Source organism: Sphaerodactylus townsendi, linkage group LG06, assembly GCF_021028975.2.
Source record: "Sphaerodactylus townsendi isolate TG3544 linkage group LG06, MPM_Stown_v2.3, whole genome shotgun sequence".
Classification (NCBI taxonomy): Eukaryota; Metazoa; Chordata; class Lepidosauria; order Squamata; family Sphaerodactylidae; genus Sphaerodactylus; species Sphaerodactylus townsendi.
In genome coordinates, this window is record NC_059430.1 from 94,399,344 (window position 1) to 94,419,237 (window position 19,894).

Here is a 19,894-nt window from a genome sequence, read left to right on the forward strand (position 1 = left end):
CAAACAAGATAATTTTAAAAGGCTGACTGGGAATGGTGGGTGCAAAGGAAAAGACTGGAGGGCTTGCCTCATCTAGGGGTTCTGTTGCCTCCTTTGCATTCAATGTAGGGGTGAGACCAAAACGGGAAAATCACAGTGTGGAGGCAACCTGTCCAATGTGCACTAGTTCCTGTAGTCATATCAAATGGCTAAACTCCCTTTGCCACATGGGGATACAGGCACCGGGCTGATGAAATACCACAATGGTGTCACTCTGCCTAGCCTGCTGCCCTCACTAAGCCTCTGAGCAAGCTGACATCTGCCTTTCCATTCATTGTCCTGAGAACATCCTTGCAAAATAAAAGGGGGAAAAGCAGGCATGCAAGCTACTGTCTTCAAATTCAACACCTGAGTACACCATCTCACCTCATGACAGAGCTGCGTGTCACAACTACCTAGTTAGACCACCGCAAACTGCAACACACAGGTCAACCTGCAGTTTGGTAACTTAAGGAAAATTCTTTTTCATACTGACCATTTTCCGTTTTGTGCAGAGGAAGGCATGGCACTCCAGGTTCTCGTTGAGCTGACTCTGCGCAATGTAGGCAAACACTTTGTCATGCACCTTATCGGCTGTGCAGTAGGATATCCTGCAGAAATGGCAAAGTTCCACATTAGAGGTGCAAACAATAAAGAAGTCTGCAGAGACCAGATTATGGCAACCAATTCTCAGCTTCCCTCATCATGGTGAGTCCTAGATATGCTGAATTAGGTAGATTTTATGCAAATCTGCTTACTTTGCATAAACTGGCCATTTGTTTCTTTCATTTCAAGACTCCAAGGAAATGGACTTTTGAACTACAATGCATTGAGCAATTTAAAATGTAGGGTGAATTTGATTCCCAAAATACTGGCCTTTTGGGTGGAGCCTGAGTAGAAACTAGACAGTTATGGAGGGGGAGGTCTGGTTTTTCAGACTCTAAAGTGATGGCTTAACTCCTTCCTTTCTGGTTTCTCCTACATAATTTCCTCCTTCCCTAGCTGCATCTCACTTCATGGGGCCCATAGGGAAAAAGGAACAGGTGTGAACATTTTCCCCTCTGCAGGAAATGAGTTACATCAAGTGAAAATATGTCTGGAAGAGAAAGGGTTAAATCCTTCCCTGTCTTTGTATCTCTGCAATAGAAGGGACTAGAGACTTACTTTTTTTGAGAGAACCTGGCACACATATTGCTATATTGTTGCATTGATATAACACTACTCAATTGCTAATTTTAAAAATTTCAAAGCCCCCCCACCCCCCTCCATGGGGATGGAACTGGCTGTTGCTACAGTCAAGCCTTGGGAGAGGCTAGAGCCCACTAGTCTACCTGCTATTTTCTGGCTGTGTAGCAGGTTCTGCTGCCCTATGCAAGAATAGTATGTCGCAGGCTGCCTTTTTCTCTTTCCCTTCCTCATCTTGTTGCCTAGAAATATGTGTAAATTGGAGGGGGGATTTGACAAAAAATATGGTTCCAACAAGAATCCTGATCCGGTAACAACCCTTCTCAACAAAACTCCAGATAATGAAAACAGTACAAACCCCAAAATCTGGACCAGGAGGTATTACAAACACTTCTGAAATGGACATTCCCTTGTCTGGCTGCTTTCTACCCTCCATCCAATGTTTCTGTGTACATGGGCTCAAGCCAAAACAGGTAGCAGTATATTACTACAAAACAATGCTAGAAGGCACAGAAATACAAGAGGCCAGTGTGCAAGCTTACCTTGCAAACCATAAAAATAAAAAACAAGATCCACTGAAGAAAGGAATATCTAACTCCAGCAGGTATGGGCTATTCTGCTACAGACACAATAATCTTTCTGCTGTGAGCCTCTTCAGAAAACCATTTTTGTACACAAACTGGAACAAAAACATATAAATAACAAGAAACTCCCCAACAAAGATGGTGTTCTTGGACAGCATCCTGCACAGGAGACAATGCAAGGATGGACATTGACTCTTTAGGATGTGGCTGAAGCTTTATCTTTTTGAACGTTCTCCCTGCCTTCCATGACATGCTAAATTTCTCCCTGACACTCTAGTGCCTGTGAGAAGCACTGCAGAATATGTTTCCAAGGATCGAAGAAGATTCAAAGGACACATGAAGGGAAGACTGTCAATTCTCCTCTCACAAAGGCAAGTTTTCCTCCCCTTGTGATCAGCCATCCCTTGGTACCTGCCTTCTCTTCTTCGACAGCTCTTATTGCTTCTCCAGTGCTAAACTGTGGGATGACAGTACCACCATTTAAAAAACTACACTACAAAGAACAATAGCTGGATTCATTCTTGAAAAGATAGCACTGAAGCCAGGATTGGTTCCATCACAAGGTGAGGCAAGGTATGGGCCTTGGGTGGATTTGGGTGCCTTGCCCTCACTTCCCCTTTCTCACCAGTCCAAAAGCCAGAACCATCAACATTTCTCCCATCTTCATTCTCCCAGATGTCTCACAAGAATCCACGAAGCCTTACTGGGCATGTGCCGCTTGTTGCTGTGTCTAAAGATGTCTAGGGAGCTAGGAATTGGAATCAGTGATTTTCTGACCACCCACAGAAATCTTCCACAACCCGTTAGTCAAGCCTTTTGCTCATTATTAATTGTAGAAAACTTTCACCTGCTTATAGCAAACACCTTCCTTAACTAAATGGCACCTTCCTTTCTTTAAGCGTTCTCTGTGTGTGTAAAGTGCTGCCAAGTCGCAGCCGACTCATGGTGATCCCTTATGGAGATTTCAAGACAAGAGACTAACAGAAGTGGTTTGCCATTGCCTTCCTCTGCATAGCAACCCTACCATGGGCAAAGTCAGGGCAATGAGGGGGAGCGGGATCTCAACCCCCATTTTTTCAAGAATAAAAAGATGATTGTGCTCTTGAAAAATCCATACTGAGCCAGGGAAAACTTGGGTTGGTAAAGTGCAACTGGTCAAAGGGACGGAATTTGTAGCATTTTGGTGATGTGTCTGTAGCCACAGATCATCCAGTGATGCCCTTATTTTAGAAAAAGAAGAAGAGTTTGGGTTTACATCCCACCTCTCTCTCCTGTAAGGAGACTCAAGGTGACTTACAAGCTCTTTCCCCTTCCTCTCCCCACAACACACACCTTGTGAGAGTTCCGAAGAACTGTGACTAGCCCAAGGTCACCCAGCAAGAATGAAGTGCGGAAACACATCTGGTTCACCAGATAAGCCTCTGCCACTCAGGTGGAGGAGTGGGGAATCAAACCCGGTTCTCCAGATTAGAATCCATCTGCTCTTAACCACTACATCGTGCTGGCTATCAGTATTTTGAGAACAAGCTCTTGATCTTTACATGGAGATTGTAATGTCATACTTCTTTTTTTTTAAGTTGATTTGTGAAAGGTGGGACAAAGTGCTGCAGGTGGGGTGGTGCACCTGTTGCCTCCCCATCACACCCTGACTCTAGCTATGTCCAAAAAGCCTGTTTCTTTAATGCATGAGGACTCCTCCTTCCTGGGAAAAACAGCTGCCTGGTCCCCCCAGTGGAGTTTCTTGACTTAAAAAGCCACATTCAAAATTCATTTACATTGCATTAGGTTCATGTCGTGCTGCATCATGGCCTACATCTGTCCAATGTGGAGTGTCACTTAAAAATAAAAGGCACTTTTTTTTGCTTTTCCCACCCACCATCAGTTTTGTAACATTTGTTTTTTAAGCTGTTAAATGTTGGGGGAGGTGGGGGGGGGTTTGTGTGCTGCAGTGGTACAATCTCCAAAATCTAATTGGCATCCTCCCCCCCCCCCGAAAGCATTCCAGAAAGACATCTTTCTGTGCCAAGTGACATGTCTCATCTTTATTAATCTTTAAAAGGAAATGCCACTCCCAGAATCCTCTGAAACTGAGGAGTTTTCCAACACAAGCTACGCAAGAGGTCATAGGAAAGAGGCAGACACAGATGTTGCACAGAACTGCTTTAAACTAATGGCTAAAAAATCTTCTCTGCCCCATAGGCAAACAGAAGAGGATTTGTGTTAAATATTGCAGGCGGCATTTCAACCTGCAAAAAAGTGGTTGCTTCAACATTTATCCAATCGATCCTCAAAAACAACACTTTTATTCTTTCCACTTTATACAGCACGGAAACACTGAAAATAACAGGTAGCATATTGGTTCAAGAAAGTTTATGTCAGAGGCAAACATTAAACATGTTAAGCCAGGCTAAACCTTAATCGTCTATTCCATAGATCTGAGCAGTTGAAAATTTCACTGGCAAAGTTTCAACCTAATATTGCAACAAGCTTGATGGAGAAAGGACAGAATAAAATGTCCTGTGGGGAGTCTTATGAATTCACCAGGGAAGGGAGGTGCTGCTCTGAGCTGGAGGGAAGTTCATCTCGGAAGCGTACCTCCAAAAAGCTACTGCTGCAACAAATGATTTAAACCAGGTAACTGAATATAGGCTTGTGAAGTCCTATTTTCACTGCAAAAGTGTGTTTCTTTTATTTTATAAAATGTATACCCTGCTTTTCAAATATTGCAGGGGAGAAGAGTGCAAAAGGACCCCAAAGACCTTTACAATTCATTCTTCCAAACATTTTCTTAGCTGGATTCTCCTTGCCGAGGAGGAGGAGTCAGTACTAACTCTCAAAGGGGAGCAAAACAATTACCAAAAGGAGAAGGGCTTTTTTTAAAAAACTGGGGGTGGTTGCAAAGTGACCCCCTCCCCAATTTTGACAAGGCCAGACTAAAGTGTCATTTTTAAACCTTATTTTTATACTGTGATTCCCCCCACCCTAATATTAGCCATGTTTGCACAGTGTGTCTGGAACACTGAAATTCCGTTTTCCAGATATTTTTAATTTTTAAATTACAGCCCCCCCTCCCCAAAAAAACACTTCAACCATGTAAGTTTCTAATTTTGTTTTAAAGCCATAAAAGGCAGCGAGGAATTTTCTAAGTTAATTAAGTGCTGCAAGCAAGAAATCCTCCACTGGAAAGTCGCAAACCTCCTGCCAATGAGGTCTAAAGCTCCCTTTGCCTGGATTCCTGCCCTTGCTACGGCTGCCCAGGATTTTGGAGCAGGAGCAAAAAAAGGATTGATGCAAATGACTCTGCAGCAGCTATCACACAGATTTTGTGGATTTGCATTGCATATTTTTAGCACAGCCCCAGAAGTTTCCTGGTGCAAGGATCTAGAGATGCTTTACACGAAAAAGAAATGACAGGGGTGGACAGTTGTCAGGGATTCCAAGCAGTAACCAGGGGCAAATTTATTCCAGGCCAGTAAACAATGATCTGGAAACTGCAGCTGGCGCAAAATGTCGCAGCCTATTTGTTATGTAGGGCAGGCTAGTGGGGTAGGGTCGCCAGCCATCATGCAAGGCTCAGAGATCTAATGGAATTTCAACTGATCTCCAGGCTACAGAGACCAGTTGCCCTAGAGAAAACGGGTGCTTTAGAGGATATACTCTTACAGCATTATACCCTGGCTGAGGCAACTATACTCATCCCTAACCTCTGGTTTCCCCAGGCCCCAGTCCAAAAATCTCCAGGAATTTTCCAACTTGGAGTTGACCTCCGTATGGTACAGCCACGTTACTCCTGTTCTGAGGTCCCTTCACTGGCTATTGATTAGTTCCTGAGTCCAATTCGAAGTGCTGGTACTTACCTCTGAAACGCTTCATGAATTGGGGTCCCTATGCCTGAAGGTCACCTCTCCCTGCATGCTTCTTGCTAGGAAGGACTATCACTACCTCACTTCACTCTCGCATTGGGCAACAGTCTACACTTGAGCCTATGCACTGGCTGCCCTATCCACTGGAAGAACCTCCCAGAAGCAGTCAGGTGGCCTCTTACACTCCTGGCTTTGTGCTGAGACTGCAAATTTGCAGGATTCCGAGCCTGGGCAAAAGGGGAATATCTGCCAGTGGATGAGGGGAAGGTACATTTAGATTGTTTTTAGTGCTGTTAATATCTGATTGTTCCATAAACTTTTACACTGCAGTTACCAGCCTTGGATTGCAAGACGCTCAGGAGAAAAAGTGGGCTTATAAATATTTTAAATGCATATATAAAACTAGCTCGCAGGGTGCTCCTGTGTGTATTTGTTATTTATTACAATACCTCGTGTGTGCAACTTCCAAATAAAGGACTCACAACAACCAGTGCCTGGGTAGTGGAAACTTTGTGGATTATCCATCATACATCAATTTTCAATAATGTCACATTGTATATTTTCAGCGATGCAAATGAGCATCCTTATACTGGCTTGTTTATTGACTTCTCGCTCTGCATTTTGATGAACTCTGGCTCTTTAATTGTAAAAGGCTGCTGACCCCTGCCTTAGAGGTTTCCAGCTGAACAATCCTGCATAAGGCTCAAAAGACAGCAAGGAGATTAGGTCAGAAACACATTCTAGTACACTGTGTATACAGTGCGATAAAGTTATTGGAAGTTCTTAAGAAAAATGAAAACTTCCACACCAGAATTGCAGAAGTATCTAAGGTTAATTCCTTAGCCATAGCTTTGGTTTGGAGTGTAAAGTCTCACCAGTAGATGTCCTCAGCCTCCCCAAGATGCACCATTTTGACATGACTGAATGGTAGGAGGAGGAGGCTTATTTAAAAAACAAAACTCCCCTCAGGTCATTGGAAAGGGAAGGTTTGACGGGCTCTCTGATGAAACCAGATTGATGGAATGGAGCAGTCTTCTCAAATTCATCTCTTTTTGGAGGGGGATTGTGTTAGCAAGATGCTACCTCATAAACCAGCTCCTAGTTAGGGAAAAACAATATAAGAGATGCACAGGTAAAAGGGAAAAATAGTCATAGGAGACTGATTCTGATCTTAAGCCACATCCAGATAAGTACAAAGGCAATTGCCTGATCTCTCAATCAAGATAAATGAGATTTCATCCCACAGTAAACCTCCTCTTGGATCGTCCCATCACAGCCTGTAGGTAAAGGATTGAATGTTTGTTCACCACAGGTGGGGGGAGATCTCTATGAATTAAAGAGCAGCAGGTTAGGGAGAAGACTAGGGTCGAATCCCCACTACCGTCTTAGCCAGGTTTCAGAACACAAACTAACCAGGTTTGAGGTAGTGGGGATTCGACCTAGTGGGGATTCGACCTAGGTCTGAATCGTGCCATTATGTACTAGGGATACTCTTTCTACGGGGAAGTTTGCTTTTAATCAGTAAAAAGGAGTTTATCACCATGAGACCCCTTCTATAACTACACAAATAGTGTAGTCCAGGCAAATGGACACACCAGGCCTAACACAAGGAATAGTGATTCTGTGTTCTCCAGATGCTATGAAATCAACATTGTTCTCATTTATTAATATATCATCTTTCATTAATTTATCATTAATTAATTAATTTACTTAGCATCCTTCTAAAATCTAGAGGGATTTGTCTGTTCATCCCAAATTCACTTTGCATTCTTAAAAACTACCATTGTGACGCACCTGTATATTGAGATGTTTTCGATCGGCTCATTCGTTATGCTGTCACTGAGGATTATCCCTCTGGGAGACACTTTCAAGGTGATCTTCTGGAGTTTCTTACCACTGGCTTTTGCCTTGGGCAAGAGAAAAGGTAAACACATCCCAGTGTTTAGTAAGACAGCCAGAGAAAGGCAGATAAGTCAGCTCAGAAAGCTACTGTCTGCTAGGGTCATGTTAGTTGAGTATGTAACAAAATTTTCTATGCAATACGAGAGAGTAATCATTCTCACTTAACAGTGGGTGGAGCAACAGTACTGACTGTTGCTCGCATGTGCATTAGTTATTGCTCACGCCCTTATCTGCTCTTGGATCTTCCTTTCTTGACGGGCTAAGCATAGCAGTTTGTCTCACACGTTGCAATGAAGTACATGGTTTGCCAGGCACGCAAACAGGTTTGAGATGAAGAAGGGGATTGGTGTAGTGACAGATGAGGGGACAGAGGCTTCCCTTAATTTTTTTTGGGGGGGGTGGTGGTGGGATGGGGGGGGAGTTACCTTGTGGACCCAAATTGTGCAGAAAGGCTGGATTTAAGCACATTAGACATTTTTTAAAAAACTAGCACAGGGTTATCAATGATGTCACCTTATTCTTAGGGAGAAGGGGCATTTTAGACGGCTCTCCTCAGGTGAAACATCAGGTTTCTTAAACAATATTATACTCCCTTCTGACAGGACCTTAATAAAACAGCTAAAGGCTTAGAAACTAGAGGCAAATAAAATGTTTCAATTCATTAGGGCAGAGTACTTATTTGACTCCACAAAGTGAAACACAAACAGAAAATTTTATAGAAATAATATTTTTAAAGCCCCCCCGCCCCCCGGCACCTGACCACTGATGGCAAGCTTGATGAAGATTAGGGGCTTATATATATATATATTGCTGTCTGCACCCTGCCAAGAGAGACTTCTTGAAATGTAACCTTAAAGATTTAAAGGAGATGCAAATGTCCTTCAGTTCAAGCAACCTGTTAATATCATGATCGTTTTACGTCCCCTAATTTCTTATAATGGCAGACGCAGCATGTATTTTATGCAGTGCATTCCATTTTATGAACTGATTTCTTAATGGGATTTTTATGTTACTGGAATGAATGTTTTTAGTGCTCTTGTCATGACTTACAGAGCATAGCTGGATGGCAATTAAGAAGTCAAAAGGGAGGAAATGGACTAAAATATGATATTGGAAGCAAGCTTTCAAATTAGACAGGACTCTTCTTGGGGATAAAGTATTCAAAGCAAAAACGTCTAATCATTACTTCTTTGAATTCCCACTTAATGTTAATCTGGTTGAGTGTTTTATAAAACAAAGGACAGGTAAGGTTTAAAACAGAGAATACTTTAGTTGGATCATCAGTACTTTCCCCTCAGCAGTGGGATGAGACTATACAAGGCTACTGAGAAACAGGGTGGCCCAAAAACTGCAATAAAATATAAAAAATAGAGCTGTATCGCCAATTTGTGATGGTGAGTACATTTGACAATTAACTGTTTTTCTTTGAGAGGACCACAGTTTCTCCCAAATCTCTCTCAAAAGCCCACTTTTGTTCTGCAGTTGCTCATATCTTCCACCATGTCAACTGGCTGTTTCATGAGAGCTCACTTCTTTTTTTCAATGTTTTCAAGTCATTTTTCTTTTCTTGTCCTCCAGTGTGATCTAAAGCTCACACAGAATAAATCTCATTGGTCACATGGCAACTTCATTACTTCTAGGAAGAGGAAACAGGGTTTTTTTCCCTCTTTTAAAAATAGTGCCAGTGCTGCAACCAAATTGTGGTTGTGAAGAGATACCGCCCACTGTAGCAGATATCACTGCCAAGGCAAAATGGGTCAGCTCAGCTCTACTGAGGGTGCTGAGAGGTTAGTCAACAATTATTAAAGATGGCTTTCCCTCCCAATAGCAAATGAATACCTTCATTCATTAAAGTAAATACCTTCATTCATTATCTTTAAGACACACACACACACATATACTACATATTTGGTAAGAAGCATATTTGTTTAAAATTTAAAAATCAATAAAAAAGGCAAAGAAGCATCTACTAAAAGTTCTTCAATTAGCGGAGCGTACAGTCTTAATTCAAGCTTATACCTGCCAAGTGTAACTACCATATGTGTTCTAAAAGAAGATGTTCCTGAATGTAAGCCAATCCCCTTAAAAATGTTATACACAAACAAATTTATTACAGGACATAACTGCAACTTCTATGTGAATGTAAAATGACATTTTTTTAATCATACACCTCTTTTTTCATCATGCACCTGTGAAAAAGCCTAGTCTTGCATTTGAGTAAATTCTGTATTTCATGTTAAGACTGAAATACTGAATACATTTCTCAGACCGCCATTCCCAGAGGACTGAATGGAACCAGAAGGTGACCTTGGGCCAACAAAAATCTCTTAGCATGATCCACTACTAAACACAGTTGTTGTGAGGATAAAGCTGCCCTTAGCTGCTTAGAGAAACAAGGGGAAACAAATGTGATTAGTTTTGGCTGTAAGAATACACAGGTGAAAGACAGCCATACTGTCTGACATTATACCAATTTAGAAAGAGGATCTTCCCACTTCAACTATTAACAAGCCTTCCTTTGAGACCAGGTGGGAGATTGGCCCACACATACAATTTTCACAGCACTACTCCATATTTACTTGGTGGGGCTACGAAGGCTGCATGTGTTGTTCTATCTGTGGATAGGATTGCCAGGTCTTCTGTTCGCAGCCTTCTTTGCCGAACACTGGATACTTAAAAAAAATTAAAACTAGGGATACTGCTGTGTCATCTCCAGGGAAAACACAGAAATTAAGTAGGATAATTCTAGGAATTGCCAAAAACTCTACAGTAAAACTAGAGTTTCCGGCAATTCCTAGAACTACCCAGCATCATGTCTGGGTTTTCCCCAGAAATAACACAGTGATGTCAGTGAGGTTGCCCACCCTGTCCCCAACCCTCCTACCAGTTGCCACACAAGGACAATAAAGGACATCTTTCCATGGGAAGCTAGCAACTACCATTAACATGAGACCACGAGGCTCACCGTTGCAACAATTCTTTTGACAGCAGCAGCAGATAAGTCTTCTCCTTTGGGTTGCTCGACCAGAGTCATACCTAGGTACTTCAGGTTGAACAGCATGCCCTCCAGCAGGGTTTCTCTGGTGTCTGTCCAGTTTTCTGGAAGTTCTATCAAATTTAAAATGTTTGTTAAGAATATCTGGGATGGTATGCAGCAAGAAAATGAAGAAAAATCTTCCAATACCCTGTTCAGGGTAAAGACGAAAAGAGATTTGTGAATTTATCTGCCATTTCCTGGATCATCTTTGTTCTGGAAGGCCTACCTAGTTCTGTCCTCAAGGCACTAGTGGGAATTGGTGAGTCGATGTGAAAGTTGAGGGAGAGCCCCAGGAGTCTAGATACCCGGGGTAGTAGCTCTTATTCAGCTGGGATGCCGTTTTGGAGGAGGCGTTGCCAAGTGCAGGAAGGAGTCATTGTATTTTATTTTCTTTATTTTTGTGTTCAAAAGGAGTGTGTGTGTGGGGGGGGGGGGGGAACCAGAACTAGGTAGGCACGAGGACCTTTGTGGAGCATTCAACTACAAAGAAGGTCCAGGAAGTAGTGGCCGATGAATTTACAATTCGACTTAGTTCTTTTGGTGAAATAGGGCATGCCATGTTACATTTTGCATGAATTAGAAGAAAATGTACTATGTTGAAAGTTCAAGGGAATAAATTATCCCATAATTTAGTGACAGTGCCAAAACTCAGGATGTGTCAGTATTTAATTGAGAGGTTGTTTAGAATTCTGCTTTGACGATTCTCTCATATGTTCCACATGTTTCATTCACAGCAAATTCTCCATTAAAAGACTGGGGCATATTTGATTCAATCTAGTCACATATGAAGATTTGTGTTGGCCTGTCATTTACAACACAACCTTGGTCCATTGTCAGCATGAACTTAGTTCAACATAATCCACAGCTGAATTCAGATAATTGAAAACCAGCTACTAAGCAGGGAAATCGAAACCCCCAAAGAGATTTGTTTGTCTCCCTCGATCATTGTCCACCAGTGGGTGAAATCTTTTCTGTTTCATCTGGCATACTCCTGATGACTCCCTCCCTTCTTGTTCATTTTAATTGCCAGTGTTATTCATGTGTTTATTTTACCATTTGATCTTTAATCTCTTAATTATTCGCTGTCCTAACAGTCTTAGGTTAAACAGGTGCTGTGAGGCAATTTATGCTCTCTGCCTCAAAAAGAGAGATGGCTAAGAAGCAAACAGCTATATGCCATGGGTAAAAGGTGCAGTTTTCGATAGCTACTTCTATGAGAAGAGGTGAATATTTGCTTCATTTCCATGCTCCAAATAACATCCTCTGAGCAAAACTGGTTGAGCTTTATTTAAAAACAATTTAAGTCTGCCAGCATGTTTGATCTTCCCTCAAGGAGAGGATCCAGATGTCATTCAGGTTACCTCTGCAAAACCACAGCCAGCCCTTTTGGGATCTGCAACCTGCGGCTCTCCAGATGTTCACGGACTACAATTCCCATCAGCCCCTGCCAGCATGGTCAATTGACCATGCTGGCAGGGGCTGATGGGAATTGTAGTTCATGAACATCTGGAGAGCCACAGGTTGCAGACCTCGGCAAGATAGTTTGAAGTGTTGAATGAACCCATCCCCCAACAGAACCACCATCTATGGAGAAATGGAAGGAAAATTGCCCAAGGGCTGCCCCTTTTTTTGGTGGGGGGAAATGGTAAAAGATATACAGCTGGGCCAGGACATGAGAAAACCTTTAGCAATGGATTTAACCCCTACTGAATGTTCTGTTGTTTTATTCATATGCCTAAATACAAAGCACATAATCCGCTTCAAGGAAGATTTCAGTTTTGCGTTTGTTTTTGAAAGACATCTCCTTAAAGACCGCCAATGGATCTTCTTACTGCCTTGAAGCCCACAGACCTCCATGCCTTTCAATTTGCTACCCTGGACAGATCACCTTAAGGCATGGTTCCCCAACACAGTGCCTGTGGGCGCTATGGCACCTGCTAGTACATCCCTTGACACCTGCTGAACTTTTCGGAACACTGTAATGCAGACTTTGTTGCTGCCTATCCAGATTTAAATGAAAGGGTTTTCACCTGAAGGACCAGGAGTACTGGTAAGCATCTGGTTCTATTCCCTTTTCAGGTTTTCCTACTTCCAGAGGTGTTAAGAGGGTAGTATTCCATTTGGCTCTACTTCCTAAGGTAGCCATTTTGGGTTTGTCTCTGCCTCCCATGGAAACCACCTCCTCTCAAAATTCCAAAGGTGACTCAAAATGGTTGAGGGCCCCTGCCTTAAAGGTTCTGTTTATGCCAGTAGCAGTATAACAGTATAACAGTATAACAGTATAAAGGTTCTATTTGTGCCAGTAGCAGTATAACAGTGTAGCAGGGTTGCCTCTACAACATGCTTTCACATTCATCCTAACAAGAAAATTAGCTACTCCAAACATTTCCAACAACAGAAATGCTTCCCCTGTTTCTCCCCCAGAGGCGTAGCACCCATGGCGACTTGTGGGGTCACATTGTGGGGTCACATTAAGGCGAGGTGGGCCAGGTGCAGCAGGAGCGTGGCAGAGGCCAGCAGGCTGGTGCAGAGACCTGTGCAAGGAGGGAAGGCAGCGTGCCGAGCCTCCAGCTATCTCCCGCATCTCCTTCATGGACAGGCTGGAGGAGACCAACTCCTGCCACCCAGCCAAGCCCCTCTGATGACCACCTGGCACTTCTACAAGTGCTTGGGCACACAGGGTGAGGCTGCGGAGACCGCGGAGTCAGCCTGCTCCTGCTGTGCCAAGGCCTCGCTGCTCCTGAGGTGCCGCAGCCACTGCTGCGCCAACTGTCTCCTGCTGCTGGACAACGAGGCCGGTGACAACCAGTCTGGCTGAGGTAAGTGGGGTGCGGGGGGGGCAGGGCATAGGCACTTGGGCAGGTGTTGCCCCAGGTGCCATTTCCCCTCCCTACGCCTCTGCTCTCCCCCACCCAGTGACAGAAAAAAGCTAAAGCTACTTTATAGCTGTGTTGGCCTCTGTACCCTCTGATGCCAAGCTTCCTCTAATATAACATGATCTGCATCTTAGGAGGCTAAAGCATTGCGTATGTTGCATATTATTTGCCCTTAAAACAGCAACCCAGTCTTTACAGACTCAGCATGGTCTTTACAGTCTTTACAGACTCAGCATGGATCCTGCTAGCTTATTCTTCACTAGGCCTTAAAGCAGCCTGGGTGGTAGGCCATTTTTGATCAGGGGAGCAATGAAGTGGACAAGTTAACTCATCCTTAGCTCTGTGGCCCTGAATGCAATTTCCCCTCCTCACATCTGCACTTACTTTATTTATAGCCCACCTGTCTCACCAACCATCAAGGTATTACATGGTATAAAAACAACACAATCCAATAGCATAAACCACTGATAAGCAGCATGGCCCCAACAGACCACCTGCTGCCTAAAGCAAACTTGGAATACATCTCAAGTCACTTGAATGCTAGCCTAAGCCCGCTGAAGTGCAGGAGGATAGGTAAAAGCTCAAGGTTGTGATGGGACAATACTGACATAATGATGGATTTGGTATCTTCCATCTTCTGCTCTGACATCCCTCCTACACTCACTAGTCTAACTCAGATTCCAGATACTCTCCCTCTTCCCAACACAGACACATATCAAAGAGATGGAATATCAGTATAGGCTTAGATCTGTTTCCCTCCATCAGCATTTCACAACCTTAACGCCTAAATGGCATCCAGGAATATTGCTCTCTTGGTCAACTGCCAGATTCAGAGGATGCATAGCTGGAAGGTTTCCAGCTGAGCTGTTCGTGCTGCGTGTGCTCAGCAATGGAGTTGAGAGATGAGAAGGCTGAATCTGTAATACAGCATATTGCCCAGAGCAATGCAGGATGTGTGGGATTACCCTAGGCAAGATGGCCAAAGTGCAGGACATCTGGTTCCAGAGCATGCCCAGTCTCTGGACAAGTGAAAGAGCATTTCCTTCACACACACGCACAAGAGTGCTTTTGTTCATTGGTCATTCTTTTATAAAAGAAGGAGTCCTCTTGAAGGAAATACCCTTGATACATGATCACAGGCATTGTGACTGGTATCAAAGGCACACAGAATCAAGGAGATGATAGCTTTGTGCACAAAAAGATGAGGTCTATTGCATTCATTCAACTAGATTCTCTGCACATGAACTCTTAATGGTCTAACTATGGCTTAAACCTCTCTCTCATTACATTCTTGGATAAGGGTTCAAACAAGCCATAAAAGGAACCGTCATATGAGAAGCTTTTCATACTTGCATAACTATTGCAAAACCCTTCTGAAAAATATATGCTGAATGAGGAAAGTCCTTTGGACACAGGAAGCCCCCTCCTAACAGGAAGTCTATACAATAGGGCTCTAAATGATTCCTCCCCCCACCTCACCCAACAGCAGTACAACTGTGATGGATCTCAGTGACTGAAACTCCATCTAAAGAAGGAAGAGGAAGAAAAGTTTGGGTTTATTCCTCCTTTTTCTCCTGCAAGGATACTCAAAAGGGCTTAAATCCCTTTCACTCCCTCTCTCCACAACAGACACCTTGTGAGGTAGGTGGGTGAGAGAGAGAGAGAGAGTTCCAAAGAACTTGGTGGCATTTTCATTCTCTTCCAAAGGCCTAAAGCCACTGCACCCCACTTCTGGCAATCTGAGCCAGTAATTGTAGAAGACTTCTTGGGTTTCTAACTACTGTGTCAGATCAGATATGCCTCCCTAAGCAGGGAAAGCTGGATTGGAAGCCAAATACAAGGCTTCTGATTTGAAAAGGAGGCCCAGATGCAAGGAAAGCTAAGTAGGTAACTAGGACAAAAACATAACTGCATCCCTGTGGGAAAGTGAGCTCATCAGGCAGATTTAACAGTTTCCAGCTGGCCTTCTCATTCTTGTGCTGGCTGTCACCAGGTGCCCCATCCCATAGCTTGTCAGTAGCATCATTGCAATAATGGAAAGTCAGGATAGCTGGCCTCTAACTCACAGAAGATGCTCTGAGCTATGAGCCCAAGGGCACCAGTAAGCTGAGGTATGAGCCCAAGGGCACCAGCAACAGCACCAGTAAACTGAGTTAGCAATGAATTCTCCTTTAGAAGGTCCAGGGCCCCCCCCCCCCCCCCCACACACACACACATAACATAGCAATTATTGAGGTCAGAATCTATCAGACTACAGGCAATGTGGACTTTAAAAAGACAAAAGACAAATTTATACCCCTTAGGGTACGAAACCATGATCCAAATCAAAGGCCCCTTCTGCACATGCAGAATAATGCACTTTCAATCCACATTCAATGCACTTTGCAGCTGGATTTTACTGTGTGGAAAAGCAAAATCCACCTGCAAACAATTGTGAAAGTGGATTGAAAATGCATTATTCTGCATGTGCGGAAGGGGCCCAAGAGCACTATCAAGTTGGAGATTTCTCCAAAGGCAAAAAGGTGTTGAGCAGGATTTCCAGGAACTAGGCATTCCACACTCTCAGTGAGAGCAATCCAAAGATTAAATTATGCAAATGTGCTTGACTTGCAATTTACCCAGACAAAAAGTTCTTTTTTTCTCTTTGCAGGCAGTTTTTAAAGCATACGCAATCCTAAGCGGATATGGATTGGGTGATATGTAAACTAAGTTCACACCTAAGAACCTTGAAGGATCAAACGAAGAGGCCATCCAGACCACTATCCTTTCCAACAGCAAGTAGGTCAACGTTTCCAGTAAGCTCCCAGTAAGCTCACAAGCAGACACTGAACACAGCAGTTCCTGCCCCACTCAAAGCAACAGTTAAGGTACCCTTATAATCATCATGTCTCAGAGCTCCAACTCTCCTCCATTATTAATTCTCTTTCAAAGTGATCTACGCTGTAGATTCTACGGTAAGGGACAGCAGCACATACTGCACCAGCAAGTTCTACAAGTCAACTCCACACTATGCAAAGGGATTCATTTTAGGACTCCTAAACTGGCAGCCAGTCCATTTCAGCCCCTGTCCCTATGTTTGAGTGTTACAGGAGAAAAAGGAAAAATTCCCTTCTACCCACTTCCTCAAAACCGTGCACAATTTTCCTAAACCTGTATCAAATTGCCCTTTTAGTTGCCCACCCACCTCCAACCTAAAAAGCTGCAAATGCTAAACAGGCAGAAGGAGAACAAAAGATCAAAAGGAACTTAGTCACCGTGGGCTGAACAGGGAAGGGGGGATATATTTCAAACAATGGGTAGCATACATCCTGGAGCACTGAATAGTCTATAGGAAAAGGTAACTTTCCATATTCCAGTCCTGAACCACTCTGCAACTCTTGAGACACACCACCAAATCTGTCAATCAACTGCAAATGCTGTCCCCACCTACCACTCCCCTTGGTGCCAAAAAGTAAGAGAGAGTGCCAGGGGCTAGCCAGAGGATGTGCCACTGCCTGATGTCAGCTCAGCTGGATACCAGCGGCCGAGCCAGCCCACAAAACCTGCCTGCATACAGATCATACAAAACACTAAAACAGGAGCATTTTGTACTATGGACTGGACCTCTCATACACCCATCAAAACGAAGTGACGTAAAGGGTGAGACCATTGAACTACTGTTGTAAACTAGTTGGTTTTCCACTGAAGAGAAAGTGGGTCTAAATGTAAACACAAACAAACAAGGCCAGCTGCCATTACTGCATCTTGTCTTATCTAAGCATAGCACCATCCACAGTCAGAAACTGAGATTGAACCTAGGATCTTCCACATGCAAAACAGGCTCTGCCACTGAAATCATGCCTCCCTCCATTCACCCAGAAGGAACAAGCAGTTCCCTCTATCTGTTCTAGTCATCGATGTCACAAGCATCAGCAGCAAACCTTGCAAAAGAAGTTCGTCCTCTACTAAACATTATTTAAAGGAACTCCAACCCTAAGTCCAAGACACGTGCTTTGGCTTCTCAGCACAGCCTTAATCTTGGCAGCTTTCTGCCCTGCATGAGTAATGTTTATCATCCATCTGAGGTACGAACAATGTATGACACTATGAACAATGTACAACAATTCTAGCAAACTATGAATGACTTCTATCACATGTACACCTATATGAAATGGGGTGCTGCCAAGCACCTGCCCACAGCCTTGAGGGAATTTTCCCTGGAAAAAAACCCCTCTAACAGACAGTAGAGCTCTGATTTCTTTTTTTTTCTTTCCCTTTGTCAGAACAGACTTTTAGTAATGTGAAGAAGGTGTTTTAGAGTTTGTATTACTCTTTGAGTTTTCCCATGTTTATCATTCTATTCTTCTTCTTCTTGGGCTGTATTCCCCTTGGGGGGTTAGCACTGACATTTTCTTCACCAATAAATCATCAAAATATTCTCCAGCTGTTCATCAAGAACACTTTTTCTTTAGGCATAGGAGCTATTCTGGACACCAAAATAACCAGTTTTCTTTCTGACAAGAAATAATAAAGTGGCACCAGAGGCTTGTGGCATTGAACCATGAAAACATTTTATGTATGGGAACCAAGTAAAAGAGCTTTACTGGCAAAGGGACAGACAGACAGACAAACAAAGCTGGTTTCTGAGAGGTTACTATTTACAAGTTGTTTCAGCAACTCTTTTTCCCCATTAGATATAAGTTTCATATAGTCCCGTTGTTACAGTCACTTCAACTCTAGACAAAAACATTTAGGTACTCCCATACATGTGTCACAGTGTTTTGTTCGGTTTTCAAGCCTTTTATTGGTTTTCGGTATTTGTTCGGTTTTCAAGCCTCAATTTCTACCCTCAGGTAAGTAAACACTTCTAAGATAGTCTCTCCACTAGAGTGTCTCTCTCACACTTCTCATAGAAGGATGGTTGCTCTCCCTCAGGAAATTCCAATCTTCTCTATATATAACTCCACCCCCACCCCACCCTGCTCCATATCTGAATGGGGTTTTCCTTGGAGAAAAAACTACCAAGCCACCCATGTGATTAATCAGTGTTACTGTGTTATGGTTAACTCCAGGACCTTGGCACAAGTCCTCTAACTTATATCTGTCCTTCCTGGCCCTTGATCAGAGTAGCACAGCTCACTTTGAACTGGCCCTCAGTTGCCAGAGGATTGAATTACCACACAACCATTGGTCACTCTGACTCTCAATTCAGTTCTCCCTCAGAACTCCCTGTCCTCTGTCCATACAATTCTGTGCAGTTCTCTCAGCCAATCACGTGGAACTCCAAATTAACCCTTTCGGGCTCTAAATATTCTACTGCCTGAATGTGCCCAAGTGTCTGTATACATTACAACTTCATAACTACCCAAGGAAAGCCACTGCCAAAGATGCTACAGTCCAGAATTCAGGCATATGACAGCAAGAACGGTCTCTACCGCTATATTCCAGATCAAGAAGTGGTTTTGAGGAAGAGATTACACAGCAGTCAATTACTGTTTGAATTACATCTGGTGATAAAATGAGCAAGAAAACTCCCTTGCCACCCATGAAAGCTCCTCACACCCTGCACTGTAATGCTAGATGACTAAGAATTCTGCCCAGAATGTGGAGTGCAGGGCAAAACAGATGAACACTATACAGGATGACTCAGGAGAAGGAAATGTGTACACTGGCAGAAATAGAGCTCATCACATAAAAATAGGCACTTTTTTCCTACCTGCATCAGTTCTTCCAGTGGTTAAACCAGAATCCCTTGGATCCAGTGCATTTTGCCATAAACAAAACTGCCGCTGAAGTCTGCGTTAAACCAGATCCAGAAATATGGTGGAACTGTAAACAACCAGGTTGATAGGTCAAAAGGAACTGAAGCAAAAATCTGCACTGCTCAGACTCATCATGAATAATCAGATTCAAGCTAGTTATTTTGAAGCCAGTTCTCAGATGTACACCTAACATGTTCTAAAAATGTCACGTGTGCATGCCAAGCATCTGAACTGTACACATAAGATTGCTGGGGAGACATGAATGGCTTCAGCTCCCTTTTGAGTGTTCACTCAGTGTTCACTCAAACACAATCTTGCCTCCCCATAATGTGTGAAACGACCTGACTGCAAGCATGCCAGCACTAAGAGCCATCAAGGAGCAAATACATCCTGGCTGATCATTGCTGGAAAGAGAAACTGCTAGAAAACCAGCCTTCCCACATTGTTTGTCTTCCAGCAAGTGGTATTGAGAGGTGCACTGAACCTGAAGGTTCAGCTCTGACCCTGGCAGAGGAACCAGAAGTCATCAAGGATAGGTTGTTGTACAGGACAGGAAAGATAAAAACACTGAAAAGTTATCCATAAATGTTCTTCACAGGTTTGAACCGGGTGGCTCCACAGCCATAAAGAATTACAATGATCATCTGTTAATAATGAGCACAAGGTCTACCGCTGCCATAGCCCCTGG

The 19,894-nt window shown here is 43.3% G+C and overlaps 1 protein-coding gene across 1 annotated transcript in view; it reads right to left on the reverse strand.

Annotated features, from left to right (window-relative positions):
• Positions 1-19,894, reverse strand: part of LDLRAP1 (low density lipoprotein receptor adaptor protein 1) — a 73,687-nt gene that overhangs the window by 28,995 nt on the left and 24,798 nt on the right. The window contains exons 2-4 of the mRNA XM_048501039.1: positions 10,518-10,660; positions 7,445-7,557; positions 515-629 (exon numbers count right to left, since the gene is read on the reverse strand). Of these exons, the coding sequence (XP_048356996.1) occupies positions 515-629; positions 7,445-7,557; positions 10,518-10,660 (371 nt within the window). The remainder of the gene's footprint in view (positions 1-514; positions 630-7,444; positions 7,558-10,517; positions 10,661-19,894) is intronic.